The sequence below is a fragment of the Branchiostoma belcheri genome, unplaced genomic scaffold (genome assembly GCF_001625305.1).
Source record: "Branchiostoma belcheri isolate BF01 breed outbred unplaced genomic scaffold, Haploidv18h27 scaffold118, whole genome shotgun sequence".
In the NCBI taxonomy this organism is placed as follows: Eukaryota; Metazoa; Chordata; class Leptocardii; order Amphioxiformes; family Branchiostomatidae; genus Branchiostoma; species Branchiostoma belcheri.
This window is the reverse complement of record NW_017802580.1, coordinates 895,683-906,952: the sequence shown is the minus strand read 5'-3', so window position 1 is coordinate 906,952 and position 11,270 is coordinate 895,683. Positions and strand designations below refer to the sequence as shown.

Sequence of the window (11,270 nt, the reverse complement as noted above, 5' to 3'; positions counted from 1 at the left end):
TATCATAAAGTATTTCAACACGGCCTTCCCAGGGATAACGTCCATTGACCAACCGAACATGGTAAATATGTATGGCTGATGGTTCAGAATGAAATTCTATCTGTTCAGTCTCAGTTCCTACAACAACAAATGAACCAAGGTTAAAGATTCCAACACAGGGATGGAATCTAATCTGCACTCCCGGTTCTACTGTAACGGACGCATTCTCCAGGATAGTTAGATCTTTCTTAATCGTGTAGGGACTTCCACTTTCTGTGAGATGCAGCGTTCCATATAGTCGTCCTCCAATGTCATCTGTCGTCATCGTAATATTTTGAATGGAAGGCTCAGCTGGTTGGGAGTTTACATCAGGCCCGGTCAGATAGGGAAAGTAGTCCACTAGTGCACGGTCGTTCCAGTCATCGAAATCAACAACTTTGTTTTGAATTTCTTTTTCATCCACAGTTCCCCACCAGTTGTATTTGGCGTTGATGGTTTCATCAGGGAATGTCGTACCTACCCTGCTACATAGAGTGTGGTTCATGTTTGCATTATCTATCAAATTGTGGGTGACCGTGTAGTTCTCATTGTATCCTCCTATCTCAATAGTGCAGGAGTAGGGGTCTGGGTATGGACTGTATTGGAAATTTCCGTCTGTTTCTGATGGACTGTAGAAATTTTCATTGATAATGTTATCTGTAATAAGGACTCTGGATTTTTCAACGACTCGGGACTGATCTTCAAACAGAACAGAGAATATTTCTCTGGCGTTATTGTTGCTCACGTTATTGAAACAAAAGTTAATGCATTTAGGTTTTCCCTTAAACGCAACGACTGGCTGGTATGGGCAACTGTTTTGGTTGATTGAGTTCCAGGAAATCTCAAAGTTGGCCAGTTCTCCTTTTCCGTGAAGCGCAAAACGTTTGTTATTAGCGACAGTGTTGTTGGTCATAGTGATCTGAGGATATTGGTCAATGCTGTTGCCTGTAATATCCACTGAAACCCCACCTTGCCAATTTCCGTTGATGTGGCTGTTAAAGATGTATACATGGGACCTGTACGAAAGTTGCAACAGGACTCCGGCCCCGCGATTTCCGTCACTCATGAAGTCTGTTATGTTGTAAGAACCCCGTGTTTGGCTGTCATGATAGATGTACAGGCCATTGGAATTACCAGTCACCGTCACATCCGAGATTGAACTTGTTCCGAAAACGTTCATAAGGGTGATGCCCTGACCACTGTTTGACTGCAACTTGGTTTCAATGGCAACAACAGTACAAGTGATAGTGTACAATTTAATTCCATCGCCACGGTTGTCAAGAGATGATACATTGGTTAATGTGACATCCCCACTAACATCATTAAGGTAGAGTCCACCATTGGTGTTGCTCATTGTCAATATATCTGATACGAACATATCTCCTCGCGATGAAGAAATTTTGATGCCATAACCATTGTTGTCAAGAGCTGACATATTGGTCAGAGTGACATCTCCGCCAATGTCGTCAAAGTAGAGTCCATCATTATGATTGTTCTTTGCTAATACATCTGATACGAAGATATCACCTCTCGACGAAGAGATTGTGCTGCCGTAACCGTTGTTATCATCGAAAACTGTCGCTTCCAGCATAATCAGTCCTTCTGTATTAGATACTTGCAGACCAATGGTGTTTTCACCGAAGGTCGATCCGAGTATAGTTTTATTCCCTGCCGTATTGGTCACGTAGGTTCCCCTGTAGCAAGACCTAAAGGTAGATCTTTCAATATGGACATATGCCTTGGGGATGTTGATTTGTATCCCATTGTCAAAGTTGGTCACCGATGAGTCCTGGAAGAAAATCTTCCTGGTCGACTCGTTTGGACTACTAGTACTGTGGACTAGAAATAAATACTGCGGATTAGACTATTACATATTTTAGAAAGGTAGAATACAATTCCAGAATTTGTTGATTACATAGTGGTGTTGCATACGCAACACAGAATGAAACAGAATAAAAACAAGATTTCGTAGACCTCATATACTTTTATGAAATATGAAGATTTTATGTAAATGATTTTTGGGGGGATTTGTCTAATTGAACATGAAAAAATGACATGTAGTTTAATTTATGGTTTTCTAAATAAAATTATAATATTTAGCATGAATATTTTGCATCCTTGAGCAATATTTTATTTTAAATATGTCCTCATTAATTTTGCCTGTGTCCCTACCTGCATCAGGAGTTGCTCTTACTTCAGCGAGGAACAGCGAACGACGGCCTTGTTTAGCCTTGATTTGTAGTGTCAGTATCGACCCAGACGACGTGAACACTCCTGGGTAGCTATTGTAATAATCAACAGTACCTAGCACGCAAGAGTCATTCATGGTGCTTGAATCATAGACTGTTAGGTTGTTGTCTGAAGCCCCGTAGTCAAACTCGCTTTTCTTCATATTCAACTGGACTCGGTATCCATGCGGAGCCTGGATGTTTTTCAAGCAGCTCGAAGTAACGCCCCTGACAATGCCATGAACAAGCCACTGCCTCAGCCCCGGCCGTAGATTGATGATTGGTGGATCTCTACACATCGAAACGAACATGCTACTCCCGCTCTCTGCCTGCTCGTGAAGATCGGACCAAGACAAAGTATCCAACATCTTTATGCCGATGCCACCACCGATTCTGTTTCCGGTGTTGGTAAGATGACTACTGCGTATTATGACGGACTGTTGGGGATCTAGAACCGAGATACCTGCTTCTGTGGCACAACTCTCAATTGTGACGTTCTCTATGTATACTTCTTCCACCGGTAGTAATTCTATTCCTGTTTGGCTATCGACGAAGTTTGTCATGTGAATCTCGTTGAACAGCATCCGGTACGGATCATTTTGCACTGATAGTGCAGAGGCTTTCTCGTTATGAAGCTGACCAACGTACTGAAAGTTGGTGTTACTGATGTTGACAGGTTCACTTGAGTAGCTGCGAATTCCTCCCCAACCTGGGGTAGGCTCACAAGTCAGCGCTGTACAGTGGGAGCAACTAGATGTGTGGTAGAAACTACACTCTTCTAAGCTCTCTTCATAGCCTTCGCATCTGATGGAAACTTTCGGTCCTTCACAGCGCAAGCCTTCTCTAGTCTTTGATTGACCAAGTCCCAGCTGTCTACAGGCGATGTCCATAAACTCCTGTTCCCATTGGCTGCAAACGCCCTTCCACTGGCCTTGGTGGTACACTTCAAGTCGCCCGTTGGACTCGGAGCTTCCTTCTTGTAGGCGCGGTGCGTCGGTTCTATTCAGACGACTCCCAGCTGTAAAGTTGAAGTTTGTTGGGCTGTCGGGTGTCCCGGATATTTCCAAATGACCGAGGTTAAGTATGCCTAACCGTGCGTAAATCTGTATGTCGACGCCAGGATCAATGATAAGAGAGGCATTTGGGAGGATTGTTAGGTCTTTTGTTATGGTGTACGGGCTGTTGGTTGTGGTGAGACGTAACGAGTCGAACAGACGGCCACCCAACTGTGTTCCACTCATGTAAGACCTGTAGTTACGGTTTATAGGTGTTCCTGATGGTGAGTTTAGGTACGGTACAAACACAACAGTTGCGCCACTATTCCAGTCGTCGTAATCGAAGATTTTGCTCGCTATAGTGGATGTGTCTGTTGTTCCCCACCAGTTTAGCGGTGCCTGTAGAGTTGCCCCACCTAAACCTCTGCCATTGCTGCAGATCTCAAGCCGAGATGATTCACTTTGAAATGAGTTTCTTGTCACGTTCACTGATTCAGAAGATGAAACGCTAATTTCGAGTGTGCAGTACTCGCTAAGTGGTTCAGATATATATGCATGAGAGGGAGGGTTGAAGTCGTTGTTGTCGAAAATGTTGCCGACTATTTCTACCGGCGATAAGGTGAGTCCGTAGTGAGTACTAACGGAGTTAGAGACCACCACACGTTTGCATGTGTTTCTGGTGAATCTATTTCCCATGAGACGAACTTTCTTCTCAAACCCCTGGACGTGAATGACTGGCTTGCTTCCACATTTATTTAATTCAAATTCACTGTTCTCAATTGCAAGCTGTGCGTAGGTACCACTAAGTTCGAGGATGGTCTCTGTGTTGTTTCGGTAAATGTCCTCGATGACCTGTATCCTGGGATAGTGATTCTCATCAGAACCGTCCACGGCAATTTTGACTGAACCATTATTGTTGCTCACAAACTCTGAGCCTACAATATCGACTTGATCTACAAGCGGCACACTACCACTGTCATCGTAGCTGATTTCGAGGTCAAGTCCTCTACCACCATTACAGTCTGCCACACCGTTGCTCATCACTGTAGTGGTCGATTCCGAAGAGACGATGCGTGTGTAACGGATTTGAACACCGTTAAGGCCATTGTGATCAAAATGGCAGCCGTGACTCTCAAGGTTGGTGGCTCTGTCAGACGAGATACTGAGTCCGTAGTGTGAATTAAAGTTGAACACGGAGTCATTTACAGCGACCCTCATCGGAACACCTGACAGCATCAGACCTGCACCACTGTTCTCAGTGAATGTGCTTGTGTTGATGGAAAGAATCGCTGTACTGTGGGCACCCGTAACGTGCATTCCTGCAGGGAAATTTCTTGCAAATGTGGTGGAAGAAATAGTGATGTTTTGCAAAGGGTTATCAAATGAAAGCCCGATTCCACTGTTATCAGAGATCTCACAGTTAGAAATTTGGAATGGAGTGGTTGGATTATTGACGTGAATGGCGGCACGCTCGCTGTACTTGACATTGACGTTGTGTAGTTCAGGAGACACTGCCGTGATGCTGACGGCAGCGTTTGTGTTTGCCGAACCTCCATGAAGGACGTCGACATTTTCTATTACTGAGTACATGGACGGATCCGTTGTGAGGAAATCCAACCCCTTCCAATGGGCACCTCCCCTGCTCCTGAGACCATCGCACACTACACCAAGGTCATTTCGGTAACGCCCAGTTACTGGTTGAAAGATAGATGGATAAACCCCGTGATTAATTCAATACAAATAATCATCTAGACTTTTACTAGTCAACTTATTCCATACAATTGCATATTGTGCAATCATGTCGCTCTTTGCCCAATATTTTTTTTTTTTACTTAGTGGTCACTACCAAACACGACCGTTAGGCCACTTCTAGGTTTTGACCCCATTTTGCTCATTTGACCCCCCTCAGAACTCACGAACAGTATGTCGTGTGACCACCAAATTTTCAGAGGATGGTGTTCTAGTAAAAAATTGTCATTACTACAATTTTTCTTACAATGTTCTTATGACGTAATATGACGTCATTATTACGTGATTAATGTGATTTTATTGGCCAAAACCGTCCAGATAGGCTATTCCCTAAAAACTAAATGGTATATGACATAACTTTTACCAAAAGTGTTTATGACAGAATATTAGGGTGTACTAAGTCTTATGTTGCCCATAGCAACACCGATGACGTCATAAAATGACGCCGTGCATATTTAAGCTATCCGCCATATTGGATCATCAATCTTGAATTTTAAAAAAGTTTTTTGAAATAAAGCCAAAAATACATTGTAAACAGACTAAAGACGCTCATATGAACCTTTTTTGTAAAAGGAAATGGAAGAATTGATGAAAGTTTAACAAAAATAACCTGTATATACTAGTTCTAATGATATGGTCCGCCATCTTGGATTTTGACCAATGACGTTATCAAATTAGCATAAATTATGCATTTTTAATGATAAAATTGACATAAAATTATATGGGATATTATTAATATTACAAACCATCTGTAACTTGACATAAAACCCATAAAATTCTATTGTGAAACGACAATTACTAAATTTAGCAAAAAAAAATGCCTGTCAGGAATTCGTTGCAATGGCAACAATTTAAAAAAAAATCTTATTCCAATGATAGAGATTGCAACAATATTCTAGGAAAAGTCACCAAGTTTGTCTGTTCTAGCGCTAGCCGTTCAGACGCTATGTGACATGACACTTTTACCCCCCCTCCCCCGTCAAGATAAGGTTAAGATTGTTATTTTGCGCAAAATTCACTTTTGGAAATCAGAAACACGCATTAAGAACTACCCTAGGCCTTATGAAGCCTAGCTTACTAGAAGACTTGCCTGATATTTACCATTTTCTAAATATAAGATTGTAGTGGCGCAAGTCACTTCATTGAGTGAGTGAGTGAGTGAGTGAGTGAGTGATTGAATATCAAATTACTAAGTACAAAAGTACTAAAGGATCCAGTCAGCATACTTATATTGCTTTATAAAACTGAAAATGTGAAAATGCAATTCGTAGGTGACTCACAGCACTGAGGGGGTTGGTCAAGGTCGTCATGTCTACACTCAAAGATGTTGTCCTCATTGCCTTGGCACTCTAAGTTGCATACAGCCATGCGCCCTGTGCCATACCGGTACCTGCTCTCCACTCGTCCGTTCGCAAACCCCAGCTGTTGACAAACCACCTGGACAGACAAACGTTGAAACAGGTATTTGTTCTACCCAGATAAAAAAAAATTCTAGTGAAAACGTTAAAGAAGTTATAAGACATATATACAAACAAAATCACATAAAAGGAATTTCGTTTTTGATAAGAAATGTCAAAATGGCACATATTCATATACGCCTCTGGTCAGTTTGAGCCCATGCGGCGATTTAAGGGTTAACTTAAACATTTGGTTTACTTACAGTTGCTTCTGAAGTCCTCCACTGCTGCCACGAATGCTGCAGGCATAGAGAACCCCAGGTCCCATTGAGTTTGACCTGGACACGTCCCTCAAACACGGTAGGACCCAGCAACCGGATGTCGTGGTCACGTGTCGCGTAGTTTGGTTGATAGTCGGGAGGGTTCCTCTTCCGGTCGAAGACAATTCTATCACTAGAGTTGCCTATCTGTTTATACAGAGAAAATTCATACTCGATTAACAGAACTCCAGAGTTCCAAGATTTTATACAATATCTAAATGCTATCAACGATGCCCTGAAGATGACTGTCTGTTGTATATCTACACAGAACGACTCAAACTTTATATGCAAAAATACCTTTGCCGCGCTCTGATTGCGAGCTGAAATATATTGGCCAGAGCTTGGGAAATGCGCCGAACGCCTTACGAGAAACGCCTTAAAGGGGAATCTCCGGCGATAATTCTGCGCTCTCTTCGGGGCAAAACATTCAAAAGTCATCAACTCTTACGTTTGACCAACGCTTTTACAGCTCACTAAAATACCGAAATAGAGAACAAGTTTTTGTATGTCGATGAACTTTAGACCAGAGGAGAAATGCATGTTTATAAGCACAAACTATTGATTGATGTGCGAAAAAGTGAATACAATTTTTTTAAAGGTCAAGTGCAAAAGGAAACAAAAGTTAGACAAGTCAAGACAAGATGATGCAAATTAGTCAATAAGCTCCTGTTTTGCAGAACAAGATCTTAATAAATAGTGTTGTCTGTCTTTGGGGCTGGGAGCCTCAAGTGCCTGAGAGATCAATTGGTAAAACTGGTGATTCCATGGCACAGATGTGCAGTTGTTGGTAGAACTGTCCTGAAATATGTGCATCCTAAGAAGAGTTCTAGTAGTTCACATATACTTTGTTAACGGATGAGTTGGTTCTATCTACAAGTGCAATCATCGGGTTCCAAGGCTTCCCTGACACAGCTTCCTTAAGGCCCGGTCAGACTGGCGGAACTTTGCTGGAGCGTTGCTTGAACGGTGAATAAAATTCATCACCGCTCGAAACCGCTCACCACCGCTAAACAGAAGTTGGCCCCCGTTAAAGCAACGCCGTGTACGCCCGGCCACCGCTGACGTTTCTGGAGGGGCCCTCCTACCGCTCCGAAAGTTTTGAGCTGCACAAAATATTGCGAGCGGTGAGGAGGGGCAAATTTTCCGCCCCGGCAAAGTTTACCCCCGCTCCACCAACGCCCAGTCAAAGTTTGGCATCGCTAGACGCAAGTTCGTGGACGCTTGGGTCCGCTAGACCAACGCAGAAATCTTGAACGCTTTACCACCGCTGCTTCGCCAGCGTTGCCCGGGCGGCGATTAAACGTTGCACAAACGTTGCACAAACTTCGCTGGAGCGGTTGCAAGCTTTTTACGAGCGGACACGGGATTGCTGGAACGGTGTCAGGCGTTGAAGCAGCGATCCATGTCGGCAATGAACTTTGGTTTGGCGTTGGTATAGAGGTGTCGGAGCGGGACCAGAATTTGGCTATAAGTACGGTGAGAAATGAACCAGGTGCTCATTTGGAATCGAGCTGCCGTTGAGTTCAGGCCTCATCTATATTTGCTCGAAATTACAGTAAAACTGTATAACCCTGGATGCTGAGAGACTTGCTATGATTGGTGTACTAGTGTGCAATTATTTTGGGGCCACATGTAAAATGTTCAAAGAAGGGACAATCACTTTATCGGGGTCACAGGGGAACTTTCCAATCTGCAACGTTTTATTTTCATTATTAATTAAGTAACGTAGTCAAGAATAGATTAACAAAATGATGTTTATTAAAGCTATAAGTCCCCACACACACAGAACAGAACTTGTACTACTACAAAACGATCCGTTCAACTCCGTAGTCACAAGCGGTATGCTGCTAAACCGCATGCGCAGAACGCCGCTATACCAACGCTTGCGTCACCGCTATACCAACGTTCGCCACCGCTAAACCAACGCTAAAGCAACGTCGGCTTCAGCGGTACACCGCTAAGTCAACGCCCGTGTTTTATTTATTTTCCCACATTTTGGGCGCGGTGACGAGCGTTGTCGAAATTCGGACCCCGTCCCTACCGTTAAAGGAACGCTCCAGCAAAGTTTGGCCAGTGTGACCGGGCCTTTAGGTAGTATTGAGGTGTTTTGTTTTATCGGCGATCTCCGCGCTTATCGGCGCTCTCTCCGCGACCTGAAATTGGCCTAAGCGTGGAGAGAGCGCCATGAGAACGCGATTATGAACGCCGTCATCTCGGCGACTGTATGGAAGCGGTTCATACAATCGCCAATAGAGCGCCAAGGACGGCGATGCAACGTGAGAGCGCGGAGAGAGCACGGTGTGAGCACCATGAGAGCGTAGAACGGCTCAACATTAATTCAGATACAAAACATGATGACCTTGGCGCTCTCTCCACGCTCTCTCACCGCTCCGTTTAATTTCAGTAGCAGAGAGAGCGCAGTGAGAGCGCCGATAGATATAGGGGCAGTACACCCATGACTTCATAGCTTGAATATAATTCAGGATGTACAACAACTGACTGTGAAAACAACAAAGCAAAAACGGCAAAATGTCACTTACAAAAGCTAGTGGATGCTAGCTGAAACGTCTGTCCGTTTCCAAAATCATATCCAGTTGCTTGAGTACCTGCTTTTTGGCGAATAAAGCAAACAAAACGGACATTGCCGTAGAGATTCCACATGAACACGCTTTCCTGGAGATCAGTGCGCTAACTAATACCCCCATTCCACTTAGACGGCACTCACGGCACTCACTATGCGACTTAAAATCGGCCAAAGCGCGTCATAGCGCCAAGGTCGCCATGGGAGCGCGATGGAAGCACGATGAGAGGACGATGAGAGCGCCATGAGCGACGTCACCTCCGCGATGGTATGGAACCGGGTCATACTATCGCTGTGAGAGCGTGACGATGCAACAATGAGCGCCGTAATGCTTCCAATCTTTAGCTGCGTTTGCATGGAGATATTATCACTTCATCCCTGTACTCATCACGGATATAGCTTGGCACACCGCTGGCACAAATTCGTTGGCTCTTCTTGCCGTTAAGAGTCATCCTGTTCTTGTTGGCCCAACAGTCGAGATGACTCTTCCTTGACTGTCCTATCGTCGTCCGCCTTGAGTGCCAAGAGTGTTCTAGCCAAGGTAACGTCGTCGGCATAGCTGACATTTAGTGTGTCCAGGTGAACTATTGTCCGAGTGCTCATGAACAGTAGGAACAGATGGGGAAATAACAACATCTTGTGATACACCTAATGTTAGTGTGCACTAAGAACTCGGGTCCCCTTTGATGACCACTCTCTGTCGTCTGTCCTGCAAGTAGCTGTGAATCCAAGCCACCATTCTGGGGCTGACCTGGAGGTCGATCACAGCTTGGAGGAGCAGAGCATGGTCCACGCGGTCGAACGCTTTGCTCATGTCTGCGAATACCGCGCGTATCACGGCTGGATTTCTAGAGTCCAATGCAGTCAACAAAGTGTGTACCATTCGCACTAGGGCAATTGTTGTTGATGACCCCTTCATCTTTGCGTATTTTTTTATTCATCAAAACATGAAAACATGAAAAGAACAGTGTGACGCTGCACTCAAGTTTACAACTTATATTAACAGCGCCACACAACAAAAAAGTACAATTAACATTTAAATATACAAAGTTGACATATCTGTGCGCCGTATTACCAACACCCAAAGGCATTAAAATGGTAAATTAAATGCTAATAAAGCTATTTGAAAGATGAGATCACGTGGTAATTAACCTCCTATATCTTATTAGCGGAAAAACATCCGCCAATCAGAGCTAGGAGGAGAATCTAGTCACCATTAACACATATGTAATATTTGGAGTTATATATAATTAATTGACTGTTAAAAAAAGTCGAGCAGAGCTAGAAGCGCTTAGTATCTCCAATGTAAATCTGAGTGAGTTGCATCGTTTTAAAGTTGTACATAGAGGGTAACATTGAGGAGCCTCTAAGAATAAAGTGCAGTTTAACATTATCTGACATATTATTAAGGTTAACAAGATGACCGAGTAAATCTGAAAGATTGCCAAAAAGTTCCGATCTCTGGTGATTGTATAATGGACAATGTAGCATGAAGTGCATGACAGATTCGCAACGACACCCGCATCTACAAAAGGCACTGGTAGAGAATCCTCGGGTAAACAAACTGTGATTGAGAGCACAGGTGCCGATGCGGAGCCGAACAAGAAGGGCGCAGGTGTAACGCGGGCCACAATTGAAATGTGGGGGACAAAGGGGGCGTACTAATCTGTGTTTAGCACCTGATTAAAAATGTTCAACAACCGTAAGAGTCTTTGTCATGTAAGGAAGGTTCCTATGGTAAGAAATTACCATAGGAAAAGTTACTGTCCCTTGGGCTGTGGCAGGGCGGGATCCCATGTGCTTGAGAGTTCAATGCGCAGTCCCCCCTTCCTGTTCAGGGTGGGGTTGTAGATGCGCTCATAGATGGCCTCCTTCACTCCGCGCTCGTACCAACGTGGTTCACGGTCGAGGATGTCGGTTGCCTCTAGCTTGAAAGAGTGTCCCTGGTTGTGTTTGGTGTGATGGTAGATAGCAGAAGAGTA

At 44.0% G+C, this 11,270-nt stretch overlaps 1 protein-coding gene across 1 annotated transcript in view; it reads right to left on the bottom strand.

Annotated features, from left to right (window-relative positions):
• Window positions 1–96: 96 nt before the first annotated feature.
• LOC109462521 (protein bark beetle-like) overlaps window positions 97–11,270 on the bottom strand; it is a 20,560-nt gene continuing 9,386 nt past the window's right edge. Inside the window, exons 2-6 of the mRNA XM_019759072.1 lie at window positions 6,651–6,854; window positions 6,271–6,427; window positions 2,191–2,979; window positions 155–1,857; window positions 97–117 (exon numbers count right to left, since the gene is read on the bottom strand). Of these exons, the coding sequence (XP_019614631.1) occupies window positions 97–117; window positions 155–1,857; window positions 2,191–2,979; window positions 6,271–6,427; window positions 6,651–6,854 (2,874 nt within the window). The remainder of the gene's footprint in view (window positions 118–154; window positions 1,858–2,190; window positions 2,980–6,270; window positions 6,428–6,650; window positions 6,855–11,270) is intronic.